The sequence below is a fragment of the Tympanuchus pallidicinctus genome, unplaced genomic scaffold (genome assembly GCF_026119805.1).
Source record: "Tympanuchus pallidicinctus isolate F22 unplaced genomic scaffold, pur_lepc_1.0 scaffold31, whole genome shotgun sequence".
NCBI classification, from domain to species: Eukaryota; Metazoa; Chordata; class Aves; order Galliformes; family Phasianidae; genus Tympanuchus; species Tympanuchus pallidicinctus.
Window position 1 is genome coordinate 9214270 of NW_026294749.1, and position 16206 is coordinate 9230475.

The 16206-nt window shown below is 37.4% G+C and overlaps 1 protein-coding gene across 7 annotated transcripts in view; it reads right to left on the minus strand.

The window, feature by feature from the left end:
- KIF13A (kinesin family member 13A) overlaps nt 1-16206 on the minus strand; it is a 108808-nt gene that overhangs the window by 13330 nt on the left and 79272 nt on the right. For 5 of the 7 annotated variants that reach the window (XM_052697747.1, XM_052697749.1, XM_052697745.1 and 2 more), the window contains 19 exons: nt 15996-16158; nt 15187-15327; nt 13603-13752; nt 13172-13336; nt 12347-12520; nt 11708-11859; nt 11460-11592; nt 11199-11345; nt 10253-10291; nt 8856-8955; nt 8636-8762; nt 7564-7619; nt 6287-6411; nt 5405-5581; nt 4332-4424; nt 3526-3678; nt 1992-2069; nt 1407-1454; nt 838-949 (listed from right to left, as the gene is read on the minus strand). In XM_052697747.1, coding sequence (XP_052553707.1) covers nt 838-949; nt 1407-1454; nt 1992-2069; nt 3526-3678; nt 4332-4424; nt 5405-5581; nt 6287-6411; nt 7564-7619; nt 8636-8762; nt 8856-8955; nt 10253-10291; nt 11199-11345; nt 11460-11592; nt 11708-11859; nt 12347-12520; nt 13172-13336; nt 13603-13752; nt 15187-15327; nt 15996-16158 — 2333 coding nt within the window. The remainder of the gene's footprint in view (nt 1-837; nt 950-1406; nt 1455-1991; nt 2070-3525; nt 3679-4331; nt 4425-5404; nt 5582-6286; nt 6412-7563; nt 7620-8635; nt 8763-8855; nt 8956-10252; nt 10292-11198; nt 11346-11459; nt 11593-11707; nt 11860-12346; nt 12521-13171; nt 13337-13602; nt 13753-15186; nt 15328-15995; nt 16159-16206) is intronic. The other 2 variants (XM_052697752.1, XM_052697746.1) reach the window with 1 other exon arrangement.

Here is a 16206-nt window from a genome sequence, read left to right on the forward strand (position 1 = left end):
AAGGTTAAGCTGCGCATTTGGCAAATTGATGGCTACAGAAAGAATGGCAGTATTTTAGTATTTAACCACTGACTCAAGCATGAGATAGTGCAGAGCTCTACAAAGGCAGATTGTTTTCCTCTGAGCTGTCTAGAAAGAGAAGGAGAATAGAGAACAGCAGTATCTGCCCTTTCTATTCTGAGGCTCCAGTTTTTTTTCTTTTCATCACAGTCATAAAAAGGGGGAAGCATCCCTGAAACTCAAACTGACAGCTTTTTGCTTCCTGTGCCTCATCTTTCCTCTGTTCACAACACTGCAATTCTGCACAGGAGCCAAGCCAGTGTAACTAGGCTGATGAAAAAGACAGTTATGGGCAAGGAAGCACTGGCTCTACCAACGCTTCCTGTCCAAGAAGAATAGGTTACAATTTGACCTAAAGAAAATAAGAGATCTATGATTGTTGACATGGAAGAACAAATATCCAAACAATACAAAGAACCTGCAAAAGGAGTCTTCACACTTTCACACAAGCCTCTTCACTGTCAAATTCATAAATCTGCAGCAGCTTTTCCTTTTCTCTCCTCCCTGTTTTGATCCACATTTATCTTGTCTTGTAGTTGATTCTGAGCACTCTCAATTTCTTACATTTTCCTGAATATCTTCATACATTTCTCTCCCCCCCATTCACAGATTATGTTAAGCTGCTAAAGCAAGAAGCTGGATAAAGCATTTAAATAGGAGAAAAGAACTGAGAATTTAATAGGAAGAAATGTTTATCTGTTTTTTATCTGACTTCCAATCTAGCACAGTGATTAAAACCACAAGCAAAATCATTACACATATACTTTAGAGTCTCACCGCTGCCCTCTTTGCTCTTGCGTGGTGACTCCCTGGGCAAAGTACCATAGCATGATACGTCTTGATAACTGGAAGAACAGTCAGACATATCTAGGTGACTTTCAGACCAACCCTAAGAAACAAAAATACATGAATATGCACGCTTATACAGGAAAACATGGAGAAGTTAATAGGTAAACTCAAAAGCTCATTTTATTCTTTTTTTTTAAACCTCAAATAGATCAATTTTACTACTTCAAGATATTTTTCTGTCTTGAAAATGATGGATAATTCAGAAGCAACTAGATTTTCTTTGAAAATATGAGAGATGGTCCAAAAGTAATCCCTATTTTATTATGCTGGCCCACGACAGAGGCAGATGATAACAGTATGGCAGTGGATGTTGAACTTTCCCATCAATATTGTTTTCTCTAAGGTTTTCTCTATCTTTCTCCTTCTTAAATATCATTTTCTATAATTCTAATATAAAAAGCAGAGGTGAACAAGAGTTTAATTCAAAATAGGATGTAATTAGCATTTGTTACATATATTATGTAAACATACTTTTTTTTAACTTCACACTTACATACCTTATCATCTTCATCACAGGCAGAAAGATCTAGTCGGCTACAGGATACCTACAAAACACCAAGAGGTAGAATGACAAAATGCACTCCTTTTATTTATAAGATGTCTTAAGGAGACACTGAACATTTAGTCCTAACTTTTCAGATAAGATTACTTAGAAGGACAGCTACATTTGTTCTGTCTGAGTGTGTGATACAATAATGCATAAAATGCACACAAAATGGAAACTATCCCTTCCACCATGAAAAGAAGTAAAAGAGACTTTTACATCAAAGTGAAAAAAAAAAAAAAGAAATGTGAATAACTGCAGCCATCATTCTACAGTTCTTCTCAGACTATTACCTTTATACAAGGAGAGTTCTGACCAACTCTCCCTCTGCCCTTGCTTTCTTCCAGAAAGGAAAACCGTGAGCAGGGATTTCTATTGGATGACTGACTTTTTTCATGCATGTCAACCTTCCTAAGGTTGACTAGTCCTATTTCAGAACAATCATTACCATATCACATTGTGCAAGTATTCCATCAGTACACAGACAACACCATTCCACCCAGTTCACACAAATTTACCAGAGGAGAAAGGTTCTTACATTGTGGACATTTGGTGTGCTCATGCTTCTGCGGATGTTTCTTGCTTTGGTAGAGAGTGCTTCTTTGACTGTAACTGCCTATGTAGAAGAACAGATCCCACTTAAATAGTGCTGTTATCAGTGATGAACAATGTCCTCATGAGAAGCAATCAAACAGGACAGAACCACGGAATCACTGAGGTCAGAAGAGATCTCTGGTGGTTTTATGGTTCAACCTCTCTGGGTTCAAGTAGTTCAAGTGGCTGCCTACCTACAGCCACTTACCTAAGGGAACATCCAAAAGCCTTTTAACTATCTCCATGGGAGGAAACTCTTCAAATCCATTCCATGGCTCAGGCACTCACACAGCAAAGAATTGCTTTGCTTCCTGATGTACAGACAGAACATACATTGCCTCTTATCCTGTCACTTGGCACCACTGAAGACAGTCTGCTTGTGCTGTGTTTGAACCCTCGTTCTAGTTACTGAAATGACTGAAATACAATGAAATGACCTACTACCCCACCCTCCAGCCTTCCTTCTGCAGTCTGAGAAGTCCTAACTTTGTCCTTTCCTCACAGGAGAGATGTTGCAGTTCCTTAACATTTTGGCCCGTTGCTGTATTCACTCCATGATGTCTGGGTTTCTCATGCACAGGGGAGCCAAGAACTGGACACAGCACTCCAGATGTGGCTTCATCAGTGCTGAGTAGAGGAGAAGGATCACCTCCATTGACTTGCTGGCAATACCTAGTGCCTAATGCAAGTCAGGATACTACTATCCTTCTTTGCTGCAAAGGCACTTTGGTGGCTCACGATCAACTTGGTGTCCATGAGGGAACTCCAGGTTCTTTCCTGTCAAACTGTTTTCCAGCTGGATGTCCCCAGCACGTCCTGGTGCTTTGTTCCTCTCCAGGAGCAGAACTTCGCACTTCTTGTTGAACTTCATGAGATTCCTATTACTCATTTCTCCATCATGTCAAAGTCCCTCTGGATGGCAGCATAACCCTTTGGTATAATCAACACTCCCTGTAGTTTTGAGTCATCTGCAAAATTCCTGAGGGTTCGCTCCATTCAGATCATTAATACAGATGTTAAACAGAACTAGGCCCAGTACCAATCTCTAGGGCAACTGCTAGTTACTGGGCTCCAAGCAGGCCTTGTGCCACTGATCACCACACACTGGGCCCTGAAATTCAGCCAGAATCTTTTTTTTCCCCCAGTGTTCCTAATGACAACAAACAGGGCCTGCATTTGCAAATCTTAATTTGCACACACAATCACCAAAACTTCTATCTGGAATCCAAATCCATACTTTGGCTTTTGCCTGTTCAGCTTCTGACTATGACACCACTAAGACACTCTACTTAATCCATCTCTGCTGCAATTCTGTATTTCACACGAGTATCTCAGTCTTACATTGATCCCACATTGTTCAGTGTTCTCACTTCAGTTGAAAAACAAGCAACTCTTATTTTAAAACAAAAACCACCCACATCCTCTACTTAAATTGTAATTACAAAGTTCAAAAGATGCCCTAAGTGCCTTTTCCTTACCTGTCTTAGTCGTTCAAGACTCAAAATGTTCTCCACTTGCAGTACTCCACGTGTGTATTTCTCAATGTAAGTTTCACCATCAGATGTACCCTCATTTTCACTCCTTGCAGCCATCAGAGCTAAGGTCTCACGATCCTCAATTTCTTCTGTAGCCTAAATTGCAAGTTATACTGTTTAGCCTTTCAAGTTGAAGTGTGTTGTTTCTAAGGTGTTGATTCCCATCATCTCAATTCAGAAATCAATCTTAATCAGTAATCCTAATGATAATCAACAATCCAAGACTTTTCAACACGTGTAAATGATGCTGAAAGGAAGTAAATGCAACTTCCCTCTTGAACCTTAGACTCTCTGCATAACTTCTCTAGAACTTAAATTCTAAGTATTATCATACAAAACAATTACACGCTGACTACACTATTTGTTTTCATTTGTCCAGTTTACCTTTAAAATCAATTTTAGAATACATTTTCAATTTCTACAAGTTTGTAATATAAAAACCAGTTTATATTCCTGTTGAAATAAATTTCTCAGCTGTTTTTCTGTTTTCATTGACATGAATTCCCTTTTGAGTAGCCTCTGCATTTCCCTGTAGTGGCTAATACAATTTCATAATACAAGAACACAGTTTACACAGTAAGAAAATAAAATCCTCAGTTTTCTACTGTTGATAGGTAGAAATGATCTCACTATTGAGCTACAGGGTATGCACTTTGGCAAGCTGCCTCATATCAATAAAGCAGGGCTCACTGCAATAGGTCATTCTGTTACTTTCAGTGAATTTGCCAGAGAAACATGGTGCAATTTACCTTTGGTATATTAGATACTATTTCATAGGTTACTCCACAGGCATAGTATATATTTTTCAAGGATATTCTTCTTTTCAGGCTCTGGGTAAAACTCTAGAAATAAAGTAATTTTCAGTTACTTCTTTGATAATGATTACTTACAGTGCTTTAAGACAAAAAAAAAGTTGCAGTGCAAAAATTTAGTTAATTTACCACATAAGCACAATTTTCAGGACAATGATTTAGAAAGTTCCTTTTCAGTATTCACAGTCCTTAAAAGTACTTGACACAGCCCTGTGCTCAGTATAAAAAAATGCTGCAAAGTTCAAATAGTAGCAGTTTACTCCTGTTTTTCATTGAAGCTCAGTTTCTGGGTAATAACCTGTAACTGAGAAACTGTGGCTGTAGGAAGTCTCTAATATGCTAACACTCCTCATTTTACCAGCCACCTGTTAAAAAAGCAGAAAATTCCTTTTGCTATAGCAAAGCACAGCTCTGATTTCTAGCCACAGCTGGGACAGTGACCACAGCTTTCATGGTTATAGTCACAGACTTAGTATGCTTCATTATCAGATTAGTTAGCCTTTATATCATGAACTGTAAACTTAACTTCCACCTCATAAGGCATTTTAGACAAATGAAAGTAGCAAGGGAAAATATCTCAAATACAAAAAGGCGAGGAATTCAGCTATTAGTAAGTTATTGAGTAGCACAACAGCTGCTTGGTGTCCCAACTCCACTTCCCCTTCCCACTGCAAAATCTGAAGCAATGCTGAAATATGCTCTTGGTCTCAGTTGCCTGGGAAACAGAAAGCAATGCAATTTTAGAGAGCATCTCATTGTCTAAGCTACTTTTTTTGTTGTTGTTTTTCTAAAAGTAGCATCTGCCATGCTGTGAACCAAATCAGGTTGAAAAACAAACAGCTCAAAGGGCTGTACCAGACAAGCATAGCATCACTGCAACCTATGCTAATCTGTTTTTCATTTGTCTTTCATAAGAACAGGAGACATGCAAAACAAAGCAAGCAGCTAGGAAAACATTCATAAAATCAGGGATATAAAACAAAATTAGTAATAACATATGAACTTATTACCTGCTTGTTATAAATATTGGCTGCAATCCTTTTCCGTAAGACCAGTTCCATTGCAGCAGGATGGCTGAGCTGCACAGTAGTCTTCACTATTAAGTAAATCCTCTCATTTTGAGGAGTTACTCTATTCAGATGCACTGAATCATGGACAGAAGAGTCCCAGGCAGCAGTGGCTGAAACCTACACAGAGAAATCACACGGAAAAAGGAAGATCAAAGCCTCAATTACTTTGACAAGTAATTTGCAATGATTTCACATGGCATAAAACAACACTTCTGTGAAAGGACAGTGAGTATTCATTGAGCAAAATTAAGTAAAATGACCCTTTCATAGGAATAAATCAGAAGAACCATAAAAATAAGTGTTAAGATATCACAGAACATGATGAAGCACAAAATCCTTGCCCCAAAAGAAAGTTTACAACCAGAGGAACACAGAGGGGAAAACAGAAGCAAAACTGAAGGAAGAAAAACAAACCATTATTGACAGTTTATTGAATTCAATGACAATGCTTTCACTTGTTAGAGTAAGTTACAATTTTCTATACAGAATAAACCTGTTTCCATATTGCAGAAAACCTTTTTCCTTCCCTGTCTCCTGCATCTCAGCATGCCATTTATTCTGCAAATGATCTGTTAAGTATTGGCTTGAGAAGGCACAGAAAGTGGAAGACACACAAGTTGACTGATTCCAGGTATGTTTTGGAATTTCTTACTTACAACAATTCCCAATTTACTGCACTTAAGAAGGAATCATGTACTACAAAAGAAAAACCTATATTTAATCACTAAGCTTTGCCTGGTGAGGACAAAGGCAGCAGTTTCCTCTGAAAAATCAAAGAGCCCACAAGAGAAAGGATGAAGGGAGGAGAAAAATTTAATTTACCTCATCATCACTGTGTTTTATGATTGGCAGATAAAAGAATGGACTCCCATGCTCCTTTGGTAGGATTGAGTTAACTCCTGATGCGTGGGGACCTATAAGTTGTTCATTGGCACTGAGGTCATCAGCTAACAAAACAAATGTGCAAAGAAGGAAACAGGTTTACAACAAAGGGTATTAATATACAGAGGCAAAGTTGTAATAATTTCATAATACATTTAGTCCTGATTAATCTTACCATGCATTAGCTCAAAAATAATTCAAGCATACAAAATAGGAAGTAAAACCAAGTCAAGATTCCTTCTGAACATGTCATCACATGGCCTAAACAGAATTCCAATCTATTTTTAAGTATTCATGAAAGGAACTTACCCAGCCAGAAAGTTCCTAATTTACCTAAACAACTCATCTTTAGTTAAATCAGCTCTGATGTATCCAGATTGAGAACAGCAGTATTGATAAAGTTAGGTTTTTTATAATACAAAAAAAAACCCTGTTGTGCAATGATCCATGAATGTGTTCTATTGGCCTTCTGTCTGCTAAACTCTGCTTACAATGGAAAACAAAAACATTTCTTGTGAGCACTGATGAAGGAATTTTTCAAAAGCAGTGTTCAAAGAAGATATTAGTGTGTTGCCTTTATAAACATGTCTAGGAGCACAATGATGTGCTGGATGTAACAGGGCTTGTGGATCCTTCTCTACTTCATGTCATACTTACAGACTTACTTCCTAAACAGTCCTTAAATACGGTGCAAACTCCAGTCTCTTGCTGCTTAATAGTGTGTCTGTGTTCTGAGAACAGATATCAATAGTCTTCTCAAAGTTAAAACTAAGTGCTTTCAAAAGGGAGAACACTTAGACATTCTAGCACACTCCTCATCAAACCATTTGTTTAAACTTCTACAGATAACTCAGATCTGGAACAGCTGGGAGATTCCCCAATGTTCTTATGACCTGTGGATTTGTACATTGAAATGCACACAAAATGTTCCTTTCTTTTCTTCCATTTAAACTAAGCTTGCTCTTTCACAGCTTTTGTTGAAAAAACAATCCTTGTACTCGTATGCTCCCTGATGTGCACCTTAATTTTAAAATAATTGTATTTAATTATTCCAACATATGTAATCAGAAGAAAGAACATTCTGCAATCTATACCAGACACTGCCATTGACAGAACTCTCTCAGATATTTAAGATGAACTATTCCACCTATCAGTGCATCGTTAGAAACTAAATTTTATTATTTTCCTAAGTTTCTTAATCTGTCATTACAGCATACCATTCAAATCAAGGAAGAGGACAGGTATATGTGTTTCCATCCCAGCAGGTGGAATCCTGGAACAAAACAAACTGCTATCAACAAGGAAGACAAACACATGTCAAAACTAATTAGGGCAAACCAATCTCTGTGCAAGATTCATTAACTGTAATCAGTGACTAAAGCAGTCAACATTTTGGTGGCGAATCTGATTGACTGTGTTGCACAGACAGTGTTTTGCCTATCTCCACATGTAACTAAATCTAATGCTTTACCAAAACTTAAAGCACACACTTCAGTGCATTACAATTGTTACAATGGTGACAGTTCTAAACATCCCACTGTTTCTTATAAAATTGGCTGCAGTCATCTTACACATAAAGGTTAGCAACCTTTCAAACAAATGAATAGGTAATTGCTGACAAGAACAGTCTTTATAACAATACATGCATTTCTAGCTACATGACCACAGTATACTTCAGGTGAATAAGGGAAAAAAAATATCTTGAGAGGAAAAAATACCATTACATTATTCACCCAGTGAATAAGAGATTTAGGTATTATCAGGGACATCAGCGTACACTTAATTAGATATGTTATTTCTTGTCCACACTTTCCCAAATTTAACCTGCTGCATTCTTAGTTTTTCCAAGGTTAGTTCCAATGATCTTATTTAAAACACAAATTCAAATGGAAGATACATTAGTAGAAATTTGAATCGAATAAGAGAACAATCTTTTACATTAGAATATCTCCCTTCCACACCCTGAACACAATGAAATCATGTTCTGTAGTTCATTTTAGACACATTCCTTTTTTTTTTTTGCTGAAGGGAGTCAACTTTCAGAATTTAAAACAACAAGGAAGTAAAATACTTTTAAATTCAAAGGTGATGTTCAAACCTTCAGAGCTATCTCAAAACTACTTCATGTAGTAAGTTAACCAGCATCAAGAGCTCATGCCAGCTCTGTGTAATTTGTGGCAGTACAGGAAAACGTAGGAAGCTGTAAGATATCCTGAAATTTTGACCCTGTAAGTTCACAGTGTTCCTACAGAAGCAGCTCACCACCCCAATGTTTCTTTCTGCACATACCAATTTGCAGGTGCACCGGGGATCCCACTGCCTGGTGCTGGAACAAACACTGCATTCCTTTCTTCCGTCAGCCCGACCCACTGTTCTACCAGCCGAGCTTCTCGTTCGATATCATCCTCAGATTTTTCTACGGAGGAAGAGGTTGTATGATGTAAGACACTTCTTGTTGTTGATGAAATAGGGACTAAAGTACTTATGAGTGAGTTTTTAAGCTTCAAACCTTGTTTATTGCTGATCTTTTGAATCTGCTCATCTAAGTATTCTCTGCGTTTTATCAGTGCATCAGACCATCTTTCTCGTACGCAGTTTAAGTCTTCTTCCTAACATGGAAGAAAAAAGGAAGTTATTACACTTTGTGGTTAAGATCAAATGGCAGCGAATCTTGTGATAATTTCATCAGAACTGATATTAAACAGCTTGCATGATGCAGAAAACTTTTTCCCCCAAATAACATGCATGCTAATTAAGTACCTTATCACCCATGAATGGAAATTTGCTTTCAGATCTCAAGTTCCAAAAGGAGAAAAAGAAAATATGATGATTTCAGTTACTGAACAGGATTATACACCATAGGCTTATTATTCACAGAAGTGGCAATTAAACTTTGTAATAGTGCATGGAATATGAAAACAGGTATAATGAGTTGATTGTAAGTTCTCCTGAAGATTAGATAGGTCAGCATACCCTCAAATCTGCACGAAATTCCATTGCTAGTAGTTGCTATCAGCGCAATTAAAAGGTTTCTCATGCAAACAAAACCCATCATGCAATCATGCTTTGTGGTATCACAGAAAATCTGGCTCATTCTTCTCTGTGATTTGTCAGGAAGCACATAAACAGCCCGCAAGAAGTTAGTGCCTAACTGGTATTTCTGAGGTTGCTGTAAAGTCTAACACATTATCTTATGGGATGTCAGCATTCTCACCAAACTATTTTACCTCTGTAAAGCTGCCTACTAAAAATAAGACTTCTATGTAAAATCTCTTCTGTGCTTTAGATTTTTAGACATTTCTTCTGGCCTTTGCCATCTTTTGAACAATTCTTCTTTCAAGCTTTCTCAACTTCGACTGCCTTACATTCACTTATCACAGAAGAGCCACATTCAAGGTTTCTAAGCTTGAAAATAGAAAGTTTGCTTCGCTGAACTTCTGTACTCCTCAGACTCTCACCCTCCACTTGCACTCAGAAGCATTTCAGAAAACTGCACAACTCAAGAGGTTAAGATGCTTTCTTTATAAAACAAAATTAAAAGCCATTTGTTGTGCAATTTGGTTGAGAAGAATTTCTGTACCTGCAGGGCTTTTTTTTCCCCCCTATGATACTCAATAGAAACTATTTTCATTTTAAATTCAAGTTTAAGTTTTTATTCACATAGCAATTCCCGTAGCCCATTAGGAGAGCTGACTGCCAATAGAGAAAAGAACACACTGCAAGAGTGTAAAGTCATTAGATGAACTGAAATAGCAGTGTCTTATAGCCCAGCTAGCCTCTTAAATGCATAGCATATATTTCAAAGCTGCTTTTGCTTGCACCACTATGCTTGTTCATTTGAAAGCTGTTGGCTATTAGCATTAGCTGTGCCCCATGCCACAGGATTGACAGCAACAGCATCAATACCTGATAACTATCCATATCACCACCATCATCCTCCTCCTTCTGGTAGGAGAAAATAAATTTTGTAAAAAACAAAAGAACATGCATTTTTCAACAGAAAAAATCACAGAAATACCCCAAACATGAGTGCAAACATTTCTTGACACAAACAAACTTGTAAAATGTTAAAATTACAACATTCAAGTAACCAAAGTCTTACTAACAGAGAGGATCAATTTTTTCTTCATTACAGACTACAGCATCTCAGCCATGATTTTAGAAGTTATATTTAGCAAAAAAAGGAATGTATAGAATACAGCACCAGAAAAAGGACGGAGCAAGCATACAGCCAAACCTCACATTTACAGTTTTGTCCATACTTAAGGTTAGAATTACTTGTGGTTCTGAATGACTGAAAGTGCCATGCTTCCCTGGGTGGCCTGTTCCAATTGTTCTTTGCTATTGCTACTAAAAGAATGCTTTGCTTTCCATATGAATTTGTCTGGCAGCAGCAGCAAGTCATTTATACTTCTTAAGATCTGCTGCATTCAGTAACAGCTTAAAAAGATAAATGTTATATCACTGTAAGACATTATCCCTACTCATTTTTATTTTTTTTTACTCTTCAACTTGCACCATTCATACACGAGAGAGAAATTAACCAAATCATTAATCTGTATTAATTTCACTGCTGCAAAAGTGAAAACAAATTCCATATGCCTGTGGTCTTGCATATATCCAGATATCATACTTGGCTCTTCATCATTTACACACTAAGTTACAAGCAAGCTAAAAAAGAAGCAGCTTCAGCACCCTATACTCACATTAGCTTCAAACATTTAAAACAGCAAGATAATGTATCATGTACCAGTGTGTGAACTAAGGTCCCTTTTGGAACTTTTAGGTAGGATCTAAAACAGCAAAGTAAAAAGAGAATATAAATCAATGCATAAAAATGTAACTGTCTTACCTGATAGCTGTCCAAGCCCCTTTGCAATTTGGTTGATCTGGCAGTCACACCACCTATAGAGACTGAAAGAATTGCTTCTACCATGAGAGGCAACGTTCCTGAATGTTGTACAGGTTTCACTGTCACCTGAACTCTGCGAGAATGACCCTGAACAGGAAGGTAATTGATAAAGAAAGACAGGGAGAGAGAAACAGAGGGAATCTAAGAATAAAATTAGGAATCAATTTAAGTATGAGCAAGGCAATAAGGAAAAAGACATACCTGCCTAAGCTGGAAAATCCCCCCCGTGTTTACATCCTTTGCCTGATGGAGTTCAACTGCAGTATATTCTCCCATCTCATTCAATTCTTGTATGGAAATCCACATTTCTATTCTTCGAGTTACTTCATTCCACCTAAAAAGACAGACCCACAAAAACTAATGGTTGCCTCATCAAAATATGCTAAGTGCACCACAGGTATTGGAAAGCCTCTGGAAAGATGATGAAAACATCCATATGTAATTCATACCTGTCTCTCAGTGTCCTAGTTTTAGCATGAAGAGAGTCGACTTCCCAAACAGAGGTGCCATTGCCTGTACATCTGTGACCCCACACCTCAATAGCAAGAGCTCCTTCTGAAATGAACTCCAAAAACTCCTCTGTGACATTCACCACGTAGTCCTAGAAATCAGAATAAAACACATTACAACCAATGAAAGCAAATAATTGCAATCCTCAAAAAAGCTCAGATTATAAAGCTTGACAGGTCAACAGAGTTGTGAAATAAATCATTTCAGCAACTCATGCTTCTTGCTCATGCATATTGATTGCTTTGAAAATTTATATTCAAGCCCCACTGCAGTTCCAATAAGACTTTTCATGTTACTGAGCTTATCAAACAACTGTACAAAATATCCTTATATAAATTATAGTTTTCACTGTACACACTGAAGATGGCAACTGAACTTATAAGAGCATTTTCCATTTTACTGCATTACAAAGAGATGATGAAGAGAAAAATTATAGCGCTCCAAAGTGTTTTCAAAAGTCATTAGTTATATGATTTGATTCCATCCCTCCTCCCCCATGGAAAACACTTAAATCCTAAACAGCTTAAATCAAATATACCATCCTTCTGATAATATTGTTCCATGCTAAAAATAATTACCCTACAATGAGAGAAGGTCACTGTAAAATGAGCATCTTTGCTCTGAGGTGAAGGCACATCTGGATCTACAATTGGTGCTGCTACTGTTGACTCGCACTGATCCCAAAATGTGTATTGACAAAAGACAAAGTTGGAGAGATTAGGTGGCAGTCCAGTTGCTTCTTTTATTTTTACCTGAGTAGACAAGATGGATGTACTCATAAATGCCATTATTCCTTCAATTATAAACTGCTTAAAAAGAAACTACTTCGACAAAAATTATCAACCACCAAGATTTTTTGAAAGGATATCCCTGATTGCCTCTTAAAGATGACCCTACTCAGGAAATCTGTACTTTGCATATACAGAAATGCAGGTGCAAGGAGAAAGGTTACACGCATCTAACTAGCCTACCCATGCATGTACTTTCTTTAAGGAAGACAACAGCCTTGAGTGAAGAACTTTTTCATAAAAGAAGAAATGAAATCCAGCCACCAGCCACTGATACTACTTTAGCTAATCACACAAATCACAGCAAGCTGATATATGGAAAAGGTATTTCCCCTTCTGTCTGCCATGAAAGACAGCCCTTGTAATGTCAATATTTATTATATAGATCTACATACAGCAGAAAACTAATGCTGATCAGCTCAGTCGCTGGCAAGCATGGCCAGTGAGACTGACATGCACTGAGCAGGAACCAAGAGAAATTGCTCTCTTTTAAGAAAATTATTTTATCTTTATAAAATTTAATGGAAGAAATTGTTTACGTAGCTTTGTAGTTAAGATTGACTACACAGTTGCAAAGGTCTGAAACTGTTTAAGTCATCATGCGCTCTCACTTACCCTGCAGGAGAGCTTTTTTGCTCTGTGAATAATTTCTCCATTGTTATCCATGACTTCCAGACTCCCACTCTCACTGGAGTTCTCAGATGAGTCATCTCCTTCTACCACACGTTCTGGGACAGACCCAGTGACTCGCATTACTTCAACATGCAATCGTCCTGCAACCTAAAGCAAGAAAAACACTAAGAATCCATGCTTTTCAAAGGAAAAGATGGTAGATATCTTACTGTAGGAGGCATGCAGAGACTGCTAATGAGCACTGAATGTTAGAACCAAACAGCTCACAATTATGACATGAGAAGCAACAATGCCAAAAAAAGAAGAGAAGTTGTTTGTATGCAGAACTATTAAGCTTTTTTTTAAGAACAAACAAACATGATCCACATAGGTATGAATGCACAGGTAGGAATCAGGACACTATTTCGCGTTACCTCCCCCTGCTGGCTGATGATAGGCACAGCATATTGCAGCTTAACATCATAGAAAAGGCACTCCAAAAACACATTTGCCACACCGATTAAGTTGTGATTTTCTTGTGCTTCATAAAAAGGATCACCTCTTTTGCCAATGAGCTTCCTTATCTGTTTTAAAGAGCACAAAAGGTATTTCAAAAACTTTAAGCATGGAAATCAAAATTGGATTACCAAGCAATACGAGATCATGGCACAACAATGAAGTCACTACCACATTTCTGCTCTTTCCTCTTAAACAAAGGAAAATGTAAAATGACATCTTTGAGATGAGACACACAACCCTTTCTTTACTATGGTAAGTAGTAACATAAGGATGCCTTTACTTTTTAAATGAAAGCACAAATAATCCTCAAGACGAAGAGCTGTTATGGCTGCTGGGAGCCACTATTAGGGCAACAGGGAAGTTGCAGGATTATTCTACTTAAGCCTACAATTGTTACTATGATTACTCAAGAGGCGAGATCACATCTGCAGCAATTTCTATGCAAGTACCTCATAACAGCCAATGAAGAATTTATGCAGATTCCTGGCATGACACGCACACATCAGTGGACATGTTAGCTCCTTCCTTTCTTCCCCTCTTTTGTCTCCATTTGACTTACATGCTTCCATGTAGCATATACAGCAAATGCATTATGCATGACATATGTTGTGGAAAGAATAATCCTGCCTCAGGAAAGCATGTTGATACACTGAGAAAACGCACTATCAGTTCTTAGTAAAGTAAGCAAAATCATTGTTGCCTTCAATGGGCACTGATGAAGTGCTTGGCATCCCCTGTATTATGATTTTAGAGATTCCCATTGTCTTGTAGAAGGCAGGGAACAAAAGCACAACAGCTGTTTAAACATATTTGGGAATGATTCTTGTTACAAATAATTCATATAGTGCTCCATATTGGCCATATGACAGTATGATACACCTCTGATGTAAACCAACAAGTTTTTAACAAGTCCTACACTCATTTCTAAATCTGATCTGCTACTTAGATTCTCAGGAAATATCACTTGGTTCTCACAGAGATACTGATGCATTCTGCCTAATCTTAATTGATTTTTTCACTGTTTTAAGGCTAGAGGATATATAACCAAAATTACAGCATATTTATCATTTTAAGATCAAGTTCTACCCAACTGACGTGTTCTGCACTTGAAATGTAATTAAGCAGCATGGGCACTCTAGTCATCCTAGCTACTTTTGACACTGACCAATGTTTAATCACTATTTCAAGTGTAGCTTGCTGTTTCCATTCAGAGTTAATGCCTATCTGCACGGCATTTGTATAATGGAAGGTAAACGTAAGCCTTAACTGCTGTCATGAGTCAGTCACTCAGCATAGCACAACCGTATCTGAGAATGTAAACAAGGGTAAGACATATCTATTTTTCACTCTGTATGGGCATTTTGTTCTCAGTTGTTTCATTTTGCACCACAGTACTACACTTTTTCATACATTACGTCACTGCACTTCACTCATGCTACATACTGAAAGGCATTAGAAGAAAACAATCAGCAATCCCTTTCAAAAATAATATTTCATACCTCAGGAATTTTCTCCTTCCACTCTTGATAGAGATCTCTCATGTCAATCAATTTGTTCTCCAGTTTCTCAATAGTCCACACCTGAGTAGCCTTTCCTTTTCTTCTCACTTGAATAGCAGGCTCACTCACTATCGCACCCCTCTAAGCCAGAAGAAAAAAAAGTAACTGTAGGATCAGTACATGATTGTGAGTAGTTCAACCTTTCACTCAAATTGTTTTCCTAAAAAGGAATAATATAGACAATATACACCTTCCTCTGCATGCCAGCCATACCATCTGTGTCCTCTAACACAGCATATCCTTACACATCCCTGAAGATTCAGACCATCTTAAACAACTTCTATTTACACAGTACCATTAACAACTCTCAGTCAAATAACTTATGATGAGAGTACTATTTTAATTGCTACCATTATATTTACAGCAGCACTACAACAGGAAAGCACTTCTGAAAAAGTCACAGGGATCTTAAACAAAATGGGACATTTTTGCAAACAACTAAAATGCAGCACTTTACTCAGGTTGTATAGCAGCAGAACAAATGTCTGGTCACAAACCACATTCATATACCTTTATCACACACTTGAAAGAACATTAAGAGCCATACTTAATATTGTGTGTCATTTTTATGTCAATCACTTTCAATATATTACAGCCAGGTAGCATCTATGTTTTGTCTACACATTATCTAACAAAAATAAAATTTTATGGCCTTAAGTTGAAGATGAATGTTAAATACATCTATGTTTTTTTATTAGGAATAAAACTATTCCATTTTCCAGCACTTTTTTCTATTATTATGCTGTTACCTTTTTGTTGGCACTGAGGTTTTCAGCAGGGATTTGAAGTGTTACTTGATAATCTGTCAGCTTACTCATTTCTTCTGCTAAGAAGTTTGCTTCTCTCACCAGTGTATTTGCTTTCACTATCTGCTCTCGAAGTTTAGCCAGGCTCTGTCGAAACAATTCATCCCTGTGGTGCAGTAGGGAACATGAAAAATACACAGAAACCTATTTCTAT